A 15,910-nucleotide genomic window follows, 5' to 3' on the forward strand; every position below is an offset into this window, starting at 1 on the left:
ATCTAACCCAATATATGTTGATGTTTCTAAAAATGCAGCATGTGCGAGCTAAGGCTACGTTAATTTTCCTCTAAACTTAATGCCTATTAATTTTTTTCGGATGTTTCTGGTGGCTAGGATTCTATATGACGGTTAGGATTCTATAACAATTCGATTCTATTTGTATCAGTGAGGGATTTTCTTAACAAAAAGCTTACTGAACAGTTGTGAAACTACTTGACTGCGCTGTTTTGGATTTATAATTGTCGTGTAATCACATGGAGAAGGCAAATTTCCCTACCATAAAACCAATTGCGAACAAATAAAAGTTAGAACAAGCAGCACAAATATGTAATCTAGTTTTTTATTGTTTAAAAAAAAATAGAGTTGTGAGAAAGTCAAACTTTAGCGTAAAGAGCGAGGCGTTGAGGAGGGGACAGCCCATTTCATATACGGAATAATTTCTGTTCGTTTTAATTTTTGACTTCGTTCCTTACCTTCAGTTTAAAAAACTTGTTTTTTTTTAATTTTTGAACGTTTCCGAATTAATACAGGTTTTGATTTTGGCTCACCGTACATGAATAATTAAAACAAAATTGGAAGATTAATTTTACTTTTATTTGGTTAAATAGCTTTCTCGAAACTTGTTTAATTTTATTTACGAACTTTTTTATTAGTTATAAATACACGTAACTTATGAACTAACTTACGAAACGAACTTCTATATTCATAGATTTTTAATACGTATATTAGGGGGTTTGCCCCCTAGTCAATACCTTGTTCTTTAAGCTAAGTTCAAATTTTGTTCCAATTCTTTAAAAATGACCCCTTAATCATAAAGGCCGTTAATTAGAATAAATAGCTCTTTTTCTTTTTCTTTAATAATGATGGGAAATCCGGCGCCTCCTTCATAGCAATTCTCCTTCCCCCATGAAAACTTCCTTCATGGAAAGATTCTCCCATATAATCCCCGTCCCATCCCTCCCCCACCTACCAGAAAAAATCCCCCCTGAAAACGTCTGTATACTTCCCAATAACCAATACTATATGTTAACATTGGGTAAAGTTCATAACTTTCAGCCCTTCCCCCGGAGACTTCGAGGGATTAAGTCATCCGAAAAGACATTGTTATCATATTTTCGACCATGCTGAACAAAATGGCTATCTCAAAATTTTGTTCGGGTGACTTGGGGAAAAAATGAGCATGGGAGGAGGCCTAGTTCACCTCTATTTTTCTGGTCACTTAAAAAGGGCCCAAGAACTTTTGATTTCTAATCGATTGAGTCTTCCCACGATATTCTAGGACCACTTGTTCTATACAATTACTCCTGAAAAAAAAAAAATAAATAAAAATAAACACGCATCCATGTACTTTCTTCTGGCAAAAAAGGCAAAATCACACATTTTTGTAGATAGGAGCTTGAAACCTCTATAGTAGGATTCTCTGATACGTTGAATATGATGGTACGATTTTTATTATACTTCAATAACGGTCAGGGGGTCTTTTTTTCTTTTTTCGCAAATCAGGCAAATTGTTTCAGGCGTGTAACTTTAGATGGACAAAATTAAACTTAATAAAAGTTAAATATTTGAAATTAGCATTAAAATATGATTCTTTTGATGTATCTATTGGTATCAAAATTTCGTTTTTAGAGTTTCAGTTACCATTGAGCCGGGTCGCTCCTTACTTATAGTTCGTTACCACGAACTGTTTGATATGGCTTTTAGACATGACACGGAAGCTAATATTCTGCATTTTTTGACCGGGTTATTTCTAAAACAGAAAGCAGTAAGCAGATATGAAAGTAAGGAGATATCTTCTTCGGTGAAAATGTGGCTGAAATAATCAAACCGTTCATGGTAATGAACGAAGTAAAAACATATCCTTATCAATAGTAACCGATATTCTAAAAAAAAAAAACATGTTTAAAAAATCATTTTTGAGTAAAAAAAAAAAAAGACGAAAAAAGATCTGCGATCTTGGCAAAAGTATACTATCAAATTCAACACTTAGACCTTAGTAAAGGAGGTTTTAGTGCATAGCTTGTTTTAGAGGAGGGAAAGAGGGGGCACTTACTTTGGGCGTAAAATTTAGGGTGCAAAATTTTAAACAAATAATCTAACGTGTATAATCATTTTATTATGTTTGAAATGTTATTAATTATGTAGAGAACACAGTTAATAAATGAAGATAATTAATAAACTATTGGTTAATTAATGGAATAAAAATAATTAGATGACAATAATTAAATTAAATCAATAATTAACTCATTAAATAATTTAAATAATATAAAATATTAATTAGTTAATAAAGGGAAAATAATTTTGATGGTAATGTCAAATCAATGGCAGTAAGAGTGTCGGGAGATGACCTGACCTATTCGAACAGAAATGGGAAGTTTTAGTGCTCTTTTAAGCTTAAAGGATCGTGCCACAAAAAAAAAATAATAAAATAATAAAAAAAATGCAGATTTCTGCCATTGCATGCTGCAAAATAATGATTCTGTCCCTTATCGTTTTAAGGGACATACATGATTGGATCAAGGTAAAGAAAAGAAGGCGTATGGTAGGTCCAGGGACTGTGTGCTTCAGCTTACGTAAGATGCCAAGATTCTTGGCAATCTTAACTTCTGATGCATTAATGTAGAATTTGTTAAACAAAATTGGATTAAGAAGGATCCCAAGGAATGGGGTATAACCTCTTTCGGATCTTAGGAGAATACAACCATCTAAGGAATCAGGTCTAAGGAATCTAAGAAGAGTGTAATGTGTTTATTATGTCCAAATTTAGAACGAATATCAGTTAAAGCTTAAAAAATTAGTTTTTCTTCATGAGTTCTCTCTGTTCCTAATTTTTTAATTGAAAGTAAAGAGCGACATTAAAACTTAAAACGAACAAGAATTATTACGTATATGAAAGGGGCTGTCCCCTCCTCAACGCCTTGCTCTTTACACTAAAGTTTTTTATTGTTTTAAAAAATAGAGTTGTGAGAAAGAGTCAAACTTTAGCGTAAAGAGCGAGGTAACTTTTGATGGTTAAGATTAAACTTGATGAAACAAAAATCTCATTCTTTTGATGTATTGATATCAAAATTCCTTTTTTAGAGTTTCAGTTACTATTGAGCCGGGTCGCTCCTTGTTTACAGTTCGTTACTACTAACTGTTTGAAAGTTTAAATTGCATTCTACTGAAAGCTTATTAGAATGTATTAAGTATAGCATAATAGTATTCACTGGTGTCTAATTTTTACCTTTGTATTTCAGAATATTTTAATTGAAAATAAAGTTAGACTTTAGCGCAAAGAGCAGAGGACTCGGGGAGGGGTGGTAGGGCAGTTTGTCCTCTCACATTTATGTTTATTTATATTAGCAGTAAGTTTTAAACTTGATCTTCATTGTCATGGAAAAAACTTGAGTTTGTTAAGTCGCAAATTAAACATCAATTGTTTGCCATTAGGTTTAGGTTGGTAGAGGAGAATACGCACTTTGTTTCTATTATTTTCAGTTTCTTTCTTAAATTCAGTCGTGTTTCTCCAAAGTGCCAATTTCAGTCGATTGATTATCTTTCTTGCAATTCTCAACCCTACTCTTTGCTTCTACTAAGATAACAAATTTTGTTTCTCAACCAAGACGAAATTGTGTGCTATATTTACCAGTGTCTGTATCCTTTTTGGGCCAAAACAATGTTTTAGACTGTCTTATTTTTCAGCCATGATCATATAGAAATCATCGCCAATCCTATTGGAGACTACTTGTTTTTCAGACATCGCGAGGGACCTTGGATTCCTACCCTCAGGCTACTCCATAGATGTAAGAAAATCTTTAAGTTTATCCTTGCTCTAGGCTCACACGGATGTTTACTAGGGGTAATGTTCGCAATTTATGAAGTTCATAAAATTCAAATTTTATCGAGCTACTAGGCAGTTCTTCTACACTACAGCAACAACCATATAAATCGAAGGTTAAGTTTCTTTTAAATAACAGTAACAGCTGTGGAAGAGACAATACTGTGTGAACATAACGGCGATTAAAATTGCTCATTGATGCAATTCACAAATATTGCCTATTACAGTAAAATGTCCTCTGTGAACCTAGAGTTATATCTTGGTGAAGGATTTTATTAGGCTTCAATAAAGACAAATATTCATATATTTTTTAATTACTGGCAAGAAATAATAAATAATTATTTTAAGTTTACGCTGGAGTTGTGAGTCTCTCAAAATGTCGCACATTCGTTCTAACAAAGATTTAACTAACTCTTGAGCTGATTTTGGATCATTCAAAAGATTCAGGTTTTGGTGTGTAATGCTGAGGCCCAAAATTTTGGGGGTGGGATATTTAATGCCGAAATGGAATACTTCTGCACATTATAATTGCTTTTCAGTCTTTGAAAGATTGTTGGATTTTGCTTACTTTAGGCAAAATCAATCCCGTCTAGTAATTTTCAGAGGAAATGAGTTTTTTTTTACTCTATCAGCTTTATACGTTTCGGTTTCAATAGTATTCCCTAGGGATTGTAGATAATTTAATAAAGATGTAACGTCACGAAAAACCATGTTTAAGAAATATTTTAGCGAAAATTCGTAAGTGACTTTATTTCACTTAGCATATGACATTCATCTTGGCTGAACTAATCTCTTTTAAAACCAAGATTTTTTTACCCCTTATTTTTGTAGAGCTTTCAATATTAACAGGTATTTGCAAATATTTTAACGGGAAATGAAATTGTTTGCTAATTGTTGTTCATTTTGTAAGAAAAAAATGTTTCGACCAATTCTCCTTTTTAGCACATATGTGACTTTTTTTTGGATACGGGGTAAACATTTTGTATCGAGTCCGCTTAAATTTTTGACACTATAAGCCTCTATAAGACTAGGATGCATTCGCAATAAGGTAGTGATGTAAATCGCAAGACAGTATGGATACCGATGTTGTCCAAATAGTATATCTTTAATATCTCAGAAATGGTTCCGGGGATCGAATCCAAACCATGAGCGGTGTTTGGGCGTGCCGTTACCTTTGAATTTTGACTTGAGAAGGAGGCATATGCAAATTGAAAGATATTATACATATCGAAAATGGCTTGAGGGGACCGGGGCAGATTGTACGTCAAGTTTTTACTTGAAAATAGAGGACAGATACGAGAGCGTTAAAAATTGTTTTCTGGCTATCAGCCCCCGTGGAACTTAGAATATATGCACGGTGAAGATGTCAAGTAAATCAAAGACGCTGTAAAGTATTTAACATCAATTCGAGAAGCTTTTCCGGGCATCTCATTTCTTAGTTATTTGGGCATTTATGTGTCAACGAGAGCATTCCAGGGGGGCTCTTGGGACTGAAGCTAGTCGTCGGAAAGGGCCCGTTCCCAGGCATGGTTGAACAACCAACAGCTGGAACTTCCGTTCCAGGAAAGTTATATTCTTGGTTCATTTCTAAAGGCAGTCCATCTTTCGCCTTCGTCGTAGCTAGTTGTTCTTGTGCTACCTTATTTTCTCTATGTGTATTCCCACGTTATTTAATAAAGACCATGTACCAACATTTATCGTCTATCTTTGGAATTTACGTAAACCATTACATCTGCCAATATAAAGGGCATACAAATAAAGAACTAAATAGAGGTTTACCGAGTGGTGACAGCAGAGATTTATAGAGTGGTGGCAAGTGGTTAAAACTAGAGGAGCATATATCACTAATGGAAAACCTCCAAGTGACATTTGAGTGACCGTTATAAGTACTTACGACATCTTACGCTAAATACTGGCAACATATTGAAGAGTATTTCGCCCGCTACCAGACTGTGATATTGATCTGCAAATACTGCAAAAGACTGATTAAAAAGACATCGAAACGTTACGAGCTATTGAACTTTCTTCTACTCAAAGTGCCTTCTTGAAACACACGTTCTTTTAAATGAACATTTTGAAATAGGCTGTTATACAATGCCTACTATGGATTTTCTCGCGATAGCTCCTACCTACTAATTCAAATTTCTACAACTGAGAGTCTCCGGTTGATTTCTACCTTCGCTTAGCCATTCTACGTTTGGTGGGTTTTTTTTTTACCTGATTTTATACAGTCGACGTGGGATCTGCGTTTGACAGTTTCCAACCAAAATTTAACATTTTGAATTCGATAATCGAAAATTATTTCTCAATTGTGACTACATTTGACGCTAGTGATTTAAGTGAGACCAACTACAATAGGATTTGAAACGGACTATCTTTCGTAAGTGATTTAACACGACTAAACAACCCAGTAAATTTTATTAGATCCTTGTTGTTAGAAGTGAAGTTATTGCCCAAAATTTAGCGTCCGTAATTAAAGAACGGTGTTTAAAACAAACATTTAAATTTTTAGAGTAATTGCTTTTTCAAATTTTGATATCAATATGTCAGTTTTTATTCCTATTCTCGATCCGGCGGAAACTAGATATAACAAAAAGGTTGCTTATGATTTTGTAAAACAGTGGAGGGAAAATGGCATATTTCCATTTCTTTTATTTGACTCCCCTCGATTATAAATTTGTCAAGTTTAAAACGTGGATTACTTGTAGCATATGCCCCAGGCAAAATAGTTGGCGAAATGGCTGCAGATTATATAGGCGTGACTCAACTTCAGGATGAAAGAGCATATCTATTCTATAAAAGGATGCAAAATTTAGGAAGATAATGTAGGTGTCCTCAGAAGCCAGGGATGGTGGTGTAGTCCTTGGAAGATTTGCTCTTAATTTATTCAAGGAGGGGATCAGACCGTCCTACAAACGGTATTTGTTAGAGAATAGTGCAGAATTTTTTTTTTGTTTTGTTTAGGTGATGCGTACAAGGTTGCAAAGCACTATGAACAGATAGAACAGATAGTGGAGAAAGGAGACACGTCTTCTTTTTCCGATGAATTTTGTTCTGCGCTGACGAGGGTGAAATTTGGACTAAATGATAATGAGAAGGCACTGCGAGATGGTACTGATTCCTCGCAGGGCGGTTTGGCTACCCAGGAAAAGGGAGCTGGTTTTGAGGTACCGTGGGGTGGTACTGATGCCTCAGGGGATGTTTTTTTTTTTTGCTGCTCTGCGAGATAGTACTGAGTCCTCGCAGGGCGGTTTGGCTAACCAGGGAAAGGGAGCTGGGTTTGAGGTACCGTGGGATGTTACTTATGCCTCACGGGATATTTTTTTTGTGGCACTGCGAGATGATACTGATTCCTCGCAGGGCGGTTTGGCTACCCATGGAAAGGGAGCTGGTTTTGAGGTCCCGTGGGATGGTACTGATGCCTCACGGGATGTTTTTTTTTTTTGTTGCACTGCGAGATAGTACTGATGCCTCGCAGGGCGGTTTGGATATCCAGGAAAAGGGAGCTGGTTTTGAGGTCCCGTGGGATGAGAAAAAAAAAGGTGGAAAGGGGGCTGGTTTTGAGGTCCAGTGGGATGAGGTTGATGCCTCACGGGATGGTTTTAATGCGTAGCGCTAATAGTTATGTAGAGATATCAACAGTAGTACTGCCATTTGTCGAAACACAAGTTAGTAGAGCAAAACCAAATAGGTCCAAACCGAGGCGTTCCATAGCAATAAAACCCCGAGGATTTTATTGGTAATAATATCTTGACGTCATTGCAGCATGGTAGGCCAATCAAACTGCAATGTTTGACATATCTATTCCATTATTTATAAGTTTATGCTATTACAATTATTTGTCCCTGGTATTTTCAGGATTAATTACCCTTACTCGGTCATTCCTTTTTCCCTAATCGAAAGTTTATATATAATCCCAACTTTTCTTGCCATCATCAAATTTCAGGGGTACGGGGAACAAGTCTATTTTAAAGTATACAAAGAAAATTGAAGTGTTAAAATATCCAGTTTCCGACTACTCTTGTTAGTGTGGTTCGTTTATACCATGTAAGTTTATACTTTTTCAAGTATTGTGTAGTGTTTGTGTAATGTAATTGTTTACTAGTTCATGCTGTAGAATGTTAGTAGGCGAGAAGTGAATGATTTGAGAAGGGGATGTTTTGAATTCAATTAAAGTTTGGGGGTTTAATGATAAGGGGATAAGCCAAATTTGGGAAATTTAACTTAAAACAGGGGGGAGAATCTGTAAAGTATTTAACATCAATTCGAGAAGCTTTTCCGGGTATCTCATTTCTTAGTTATTTGGGCATTTATGTGTCAACGAGAGCATTCCAGGGGGGCTCTTGGGACTAAAGCTAGTCGTGGGAAAGGGCCCGTTCCCAGGCATGGTTGAACAACCAGTAGCTGGAACTTTCGTTCCAGGAAAGTTATATTCTTGGCTCATTTCTAAGGGCAGTCCATCGTTCGCCTTCGTCGTAGCTAGTTGTTCTTGTGCTACCTTATTTTCTCTATGTGTATTCTCACGTTATATAATAAAGACCATGTACCGACATTTATCGTCTATCTTTGGAATTTACGTAAACCATTACATCTGCCAATATAAAGGGCATACCCGGTTTGAACCCCCCCCCTCCCGAAATTTTTGACCGAGTCGAAAATTAGTAAAACCTAGGTAAAAATCAGCAAAATTAGTCGAAAACTGAGTCAAAAATTAGTAACCCCCCCCCCCCCCGCAAAAAAATCCTGGATCCGCCCTTGCCCATAAGTCCTGGGGACTAGGGGGACATTTTCACAGAAAAAGAATTGAAAAGCGATTTTTTTCGCTCGAATATCGGCCAACAGCTCTTTTCCAATCAATCAGGACTCTCATTGTAATATTTTTATTCAGCCCAGACCAAAAAAGCTACTGTACTTCGAACGTTTTTGATAGTCCTAGATCCAAGACCAAAAGATTTGTGACGCCCAAAAATAGGGCCATGAATTTTGTGTCTTAAATCTGCTTGCTAATTGCATTCATAAGTTTTTGGGTCAGTTGGATCATTATGCAAAAAAGAATTGAAACTAAATTTGGCTGTATCGATTCATGAAGCCAATAGGCCAACAAAATTTTATGTTCTTATAGACTTGAAACTTAGGGCGAGGTAGATTTCGTTTTTGAAGTTTCATTGGATCGATATGTGACACTTGTAGCTGGACCAAAAATGTATGTTTTCTCCCATTGGCTTAAACTAACAAGGCATATACAAGGGGCCAAGCGAGGCGCCCTTGGTCCATAGAATGAACACAAAAAGAAAGTTGAAGAAAACTGGTTGACTCAATTCGCCACACAAGAATATCCAGAAAAGTTGTTTATTCTCCGGTTAGCTTCAAACTTATTTCTGTAATTAAATCAGACGTTTAATTCTTATTTCTGGTAATGTCTTTTGTATTGAGTTTGACTTGATTACTCATTCAAATTTATTTTCGGGTTAAGTTTCATCCATTTGTCCATAGTATGAGTTATTTTTCAGTTTGACATATTATACGACTATTTCTTCTTGTTTATGTTTTAATATGGATTAGTCTTCTCTGAAACGAAAACTTTTTGGAAAACAGTTTTTTTTTTTTTTATTAAATCAAGAAATGTTAAATAGTTCGAGTCCTGATACCAGATACAAGAGAACATAATAATCGAAAGAATATTTTTCGCTTAAAAGTAAAAGCTTTCAGTAATAGTTGGGCAAAAAAGTACTTGTAAGGATTTGTTTATCGCAGGTTTTTCGTTACTCTTTGTCCATTGCATTATGAATCAGTTGCTTTTCACAACTGTTTTTATTAGTGTGGTACTTTATTTATAACTTTAGGCAGTATATTTGGAAGATTCCTCTAAATTCAAGTTTTTGTTAAGCATACATCAGCAGACTCTTTTGAAAGTTTATGGAATTCTGCAAAAATTTTCTAAATGTACTAGAATATTTTATGAAATTACTAGATAGCGAATCTACAAAGTAAAAAAAATGAGGGGGGGGGGGGTGGGTATATGAGGGAACGTCTATTTTCAGTAAAGACATCTTGCTCTGTCTGTCGCTTTTTTTAACGGTTAGTATGACTTTGGCCCGTTCTCGTATGCATCCAACACTATCTCTGGTTATACGCCCGGTCGGTTGTGGTATTCCAAGGCGTTTTGTGAAACTTTGGAAAATCAGTCGTTTTCCAGCGTTTTGTTTAGTTCCAACTATATTTAAGGGTTTTTACCACTTCCGAAATATGTAATTTCTTTATTTTTTCGATAGCCAAAGTAGTTGAAAAAATCGAATTTCCATACTAAATTGGTTGTACTATACCTTAAAAAAAAAAAAAAAAAAAAAAAAAAAAAAAAAAAAAAAAACAGAGATGAAACTTTCAAGCAATTGTGCATCACACAAGCCTGTAAGAAAAACATTTTTAAAAATTATTTTAATTTTAGTGACTCATTTGTGTGTTTTTTTATGCTGAGGTCAGAGATAATATTTGTTTTTGTATCACTTAATGCTTGTGTACAAAATGGGGGTTAAATAATACATTAAAAAATAAATTTGTATATTTGTAAAATACAAAAGATAAAAAAATAAAATTATTGACTGTTAAAAAAACAAAAAAAGAAAGGAAGTAGAGTGGTTTTTGTTTTTTTTTTTTTTTATACCATGTAAAATTTACTCTACTCCTGATAACCTAAGGCTTCTAAGACTACCACAGCAGTGACATTCTATGTATCTGCTTTACAAGAAGCGAAACGACTTAGCAAGTATAACGTATCTTCGTAGTAACTCCGTATCTTCACCTATCCATTGATTTTATTGCTCTTAAAACAAGCAGCATTGCGGAGCCTTTTTTTATTGTCTTTTTAAAGTAGAATGTTTAAGGATATTATATTGTGTCCAATATCCTCTCTATATTAAGCTATTCATTAATTTTTTCTGCATTAAGAAAAAAGCCCATGTTTCAGGTTAAAATTTATTAACTGCCCCTCTCTTGAGAATACAAAAGAATATCATCATAAAACTAATGAACATTCTTTTATTATTATTCATTTTTAGGGCGTATTCTTTCTCTGGATAATTTCTATCTTCTGAATACCGCAGTTGGATCTCCCATAGAAAATAATAATAACTAGAAACTCATCTATACTGATAATATTGTAATTGATTCAATACTTGAGTTTTAACGAGCTTAAGATTAAAATTAATTTAATCAATTAATTAAAATTAAGATTAAAATTTGGTTGATTGTAGTCAAATACTTTATCAGATAAGACTCCAAATATATGTAATATAGCACTGAGAAGCCTGTGATGATTTAGGTTTTTATAATGTTAAGGATTTGTATGTAGAATATGTAGAAACTCCTGAGTATGACATTCGATATTTATATTTGGTTTATTTTGATTTATCTTTATTATACTATGATGCTACAGATATTTGGTGATTAATGTCAAATCGTAAGGACCATACCCTATGTAGCCCTGAATAATCATGAGTCAAAATTGGTACAACATGTCTGTATTTTCGATGTAGCTATAGGGAGAGAGAGAAGTTGAGTTCCTGAAATCTCTAGATTCTTGTTCCTGATAGTATTTTGCGTTGGTTTCGAATCTATTCTTATCGCCCTCTCAAATTGTTTCTTGAACATTTGCCCCCCGAAACCATCCGCGATAACTTTTGAAGCAATAATAATCTCGCGATTGACAAAAAAACTTAACAAAAATCTCAACAAGTCTACAATTTTAAATTTTTCCTCTCTACAATTTATAAATTTTGTACAATAAATATGTGCTAAATAATATCCAAATAACACTATATTATTTCTTAGGCGGAACTAAACATTGAATTTCTCTCGATTTGTTTTTTTCTGTCCTTTTTTTAAGAAACAATTGAGCTAAAAAAAATTGAGTAATTGGCCATGGGTCACTAGAAATGGATTGACACAATAGTTACTGAAGATGAAACTGATTAGTTTTCTACTTATCAAAATATGTCAATAGCAAAAAAGCAGTAATACCCCTTTGAGGAGTTTATAGCTGCGGAAAAAAAACAGCTAAAATGTTACAGGTGTAAGAAAAATTGCAAATAAAAAAAGTTAAAGCAGAGTTAAAGGCCTGCAGAGATTAAATTTGGCGACTATTTATTTTAGCTCTGAATGAACTTAGGGATCCTAGTTCATTCATGAAAGGTTTAGGGTGTATGTTCAGAGCTCTTGTGAATTTCTGTATCAGATTTATGCTCACCATAAGTATAGAAGTCCTCGATTGATTTAAAAAGCGCAACATCTCAACCAACCGGACAGTTGCTGTATGGCATTCGTGAAACGTTTTGAGTTTATTACTAGGGGGAGGGTGTTGTTTGACTAGGTTTTCTACCAATACAAGTTGTTTCTTGGTGGGCAGAGAAATGCTTTCCAAACTGGGTGGCACTATATTTCGAATGATCATAGGGTTGAGGATAACGTACGTGGTGTTGTTTCTAAAGGCAATTGCTGACGGAGCAGTGGTCTGCTGATCTATTTACTCATTCTGAGCTGACAAAAAAGTTGTGAAGTCATTTGTTAGATGAAACTTATCACTTAGCTGAATGAAAACACTGAGCGGACAGTTTTAGGGTTATAAGGGCACCTAGGTTAATGTATTATGCATGGTAATCACCTATACAAAGTAAGATTTTGAAACAAAACTATTTTTTACAGTATAATCTATATTTTATGATTAATGTTAGTGGATATGTGTATTCATTTATTCAATGGGCTATATAAGTATCCATTTTTAGGACGGAAATATCGTCGTGTCTTTCTTTTGGATATCGCAATCTAATTCCTCATTACCACATTGCAAGTATCATATATAAACTGTTTCCTTTCCAAGACTTAAATTGTATAGATCTAGATCGTACTAAAAAATCAATGATTTATTTGACCAGAATATCTCTAAAAGTGAATTGCCATTTAGTGGAAGACACTCTTGTTGAGTAGTTTAACGAAGCACAATTTTTTGTCCAATTGACAATAAACGAAGCATAATTTCAAATGGATTGTCCTTAATATGGAACCATAACCCTCTATATTCTTCATATCCTGGTGTAACAATACCGTTGGTTACATGCAGGTAGGAGACTGCTCCCCGGGGCGGAAGGCTAATGATGTGCGGTTGGTTACTGAGGCACATGCAGGATGGGAAAGACTTTGGACTCATTCTCCCCCCCCCCCCGTCATTTCGGGAGATATTAATGATTTCTAAAATTTCCTTCTATTTTCCATATAACTCGCTTATTTTGTTTTTCAAATTATTGCCTCCCTCTGAACAAGCCCTCTAAAATAAGTTTATCTGCGTTCGCCCGAGGGGCTATAGCTGAAGTTAGGACTTATGTAACGTTTTTAAGAAAAAAGTCGCACATTTTCGTACAGATCTGTTGTTAAGCTTTTGACCTATTCCATTTCTTAAATATATTTTCTCATTGTTGGAAGTTTTTCAAATAAAAAGAAAACGAGTAATCTAAGCTATACGGAGTACCCGCTATAGAGCTGAAACTGATTTTGCCATTTACGATAATGCTTCTACTGCTTCAATTTAGTCAATTTTCTTCGTTCACCTTCCATACTTTGTTCATTGCCAGTTATTAGTCATAAGGAAAAAAATTGTCAGCCTATTTTTTTTTAGAATCTGTCTTAAAATCGTTTGTTGAAACACTGCGGTAAGAAAACGTAATGTCTGTTCAGCTTGTAGGAAAAATTTTATTTTAATGAAACCTCGTACATATCTATCTATAATATAAATATATAATATCTATAAGCATTATTTTATTTACTAAGGCTTTTTTAACATTTTCCATGTATTATGGCTCTTTTAATATCTTGTTCTATTTCCTGTATTATTTCATATTTATTATACGTTTGGATTTGTTTATTTTTAATTTCTTTATTTTTTGTTTTGTAGGACTTTTTACTTTGCTATTGTCTTTTATACTTTGACTTTTTATTAAGACTTTGCTATAAAGTCTTTTTACTTTGAAAAAAAAAGACTTTGATTCTATTTATGCAACTTTTTTTTTGGGGGGGGGGGGGTCAAAGGGACTGAATCAACTCTATTAAACGACATTTTGTTGTTTTCAAGAGAAAATTGAAGCTTTTTTGGGGGGGGGGGGTAAAAGGGACTGAATCAACACTATTAAACGACATTTTGTTGTTTTCAAGAGAAAATAATTGAAGCTTTCAAAAATGTAAAACATTTTTAATCCTTGTTTATATCGTTTAATTAAATATACCAATATATGTAATCTTTAGATTTATTATCTTATACACACTTTGCACCGTAAGCCTTCGAATGTACGTATAACTTTCAAAACGTACAATAAAAGACATTGACTTGACTTTTACTTGACTTTTATTTTCAACTAATAATACATCATACTTAACTGGCACTTACAACACATTTTTTGAATAACATTATCAACAAACGTAGAAATGGTAAGAACGTATGACGTTTTATTAAGCCACTATTGTGACTTGAGCAGCGTCACACAATCTTTTATCATAAACCAAAACTCATTCACTCTTTCTACTCTTTTCATACCATTCAATACAAATTAACTCAATTTAACTTTTTTTGTTAAATTTAACAAATTAACTCATTGGCCGTAAAGTTCGTGTTATTTGCTTATTTTCTTGCCTTAAAGAAAAATATCGGCATTCGAAAAATATATCCAGGTAGACTCAAAAAGGATTTCTTGCGGCAAAGTTTTGAAAAAATGCCGTTTCACCACTTATAGCCTATTCATTGGCCCCTAGATGCTCTATGCTTAACTTATTGTTTGAGCCTTTCCTTCGAGTTTCTGTTTTTGTTTGCATTTCTGTCTTTGGAAGGACTTGACGAGTGTTGGTAAACTTTATACCATCTGCCTTTCTTATAAGAATGCAAAGTGAGATGAACCATCATTAAAAAGCGCTTAGATTACAGCTGATTATTACATCTTCTAACAGATTTTATAGCAGTTCAAAACGAATCATTTTTTGCGTTTTCTCATGCCCGGGAGGGAAGAAGTTCAAAGTGTATGATTCACTCTGAAAACATCAGGGAGGTCCACTTCATAGTTGATAAAAAAGGGTCAAATATAAGTCGTATTCGACAAATCTTACCTGACCAACTGCGAAATCCTAAGAATAAAAGCAATTGCTTAATGATCCTCGCTTGAGCGTGTCAATTAATCTTTACTTCCAGAGAAGGACGATATTAAAAATTTAAAGTTTAGTGAAGCTAAAAATATAGAAAACGATTTTATGTCTGTATGAATCTATGAAAGTATAACTAGTTCAATGGATTTTTTTTTTCATTCCAGTCCGAAGATTATAAATACCTAAAGAAAATTAGGGCTTGTTCTATCGCATCTCATTATTATTAACGATTAAAAAAAGAGGCGGGGCTCTGTGACGCATTTAAGATCAACTTTTATTTTTAGATCTCTAAATAAAAATATATAAGCTGCAATAACTTGACAGCAGAGTAAAATTTAATTTGGTTGTTTCTCTCTTCTACAAAGCGCTCATAACTGTAAGTCCACTGTTTTAAAATAAACATGTTGAGTAGCCTATGTTCGGTGGATAACTTGACAGCTTCGGTGGATAACCGTTGATTCTGAATTGAAGTTATCAAGTATTTTGCTGTAGGTTGCATCAAGACCTAGTTAGTTGTAAACGGAGAAAAGCCCAAATAGATATTCCAAGTAGTTGAGAGGCAAATGTTTAGATGTCTGGAGCACGGTAAATGGTGGGAGTAGGTATGACTCTCTTATTGGACACATACTTGTTAGTTAGTTTTTGGAAAGGCATGCCTGCCTTGAGTCTCAAGTTCCCCTGATCTAAGTCCACCCATATTCCCCAAAACAGACATAAAACTACTTTAATATATTTGTCAATAAGAACAGTCTAATGTAAAAAACAAAAAAATGACATTCTAGATTCAAGTATCAAGTATTTAGTCTTTGAGTTTGAAAATGAGAAATCTTTGCAGGAAGAACTCTTTATTAGTCTATGTTGATAAAACTTATTATCTCTCATGGAAAGTCTGAGCTTGCATAAGAATTATTT

The 15,910-nt window shown here is 34.2% G+C and overlaps 1 protein-coding gene across 2 annotated transcripts in view; it reads left to right on the top strand.

The window, feature by feature from the left end:
• The window catches only part of MCTS1 (malignant T-cell-amplified sequence 1 homolog), a 126,903-nt gene that overhangs the window by 55,335 nt on the left and 55,658 nt on the right, over window positions 1-15,910 (top strand). For both annotated transcript variants that reach the window (XM_089088920.1, XM_089088919.1), the window contains exon 3: window positions 3,688-3,788. In XM_089088920.1, coding sequence (XP_088945046.1) covers window positions 3,688-3,788 — 101 coding nt within the window. The remainder of the gene's footprint in view (window positions 1-3,687; window positions 3,789-15,910) is intronic.

This window comes from Artemia sp. Qi Xiang Cuo, chromosome 5 (genome assembly GCF_049724085.1).
Source record: "Artemia sp. Qi Xiang Cuo chromosome 5, ASM4972408v1, whole genome shotgun sequence".
Classification (NCBI taxonomy): Eukaryota; Metazoa; Arthropoda; class Branchiopoda; order Anostraca; family Artemiidae; genus Artemia; species Artemia sp. Qi Xiang Cuo.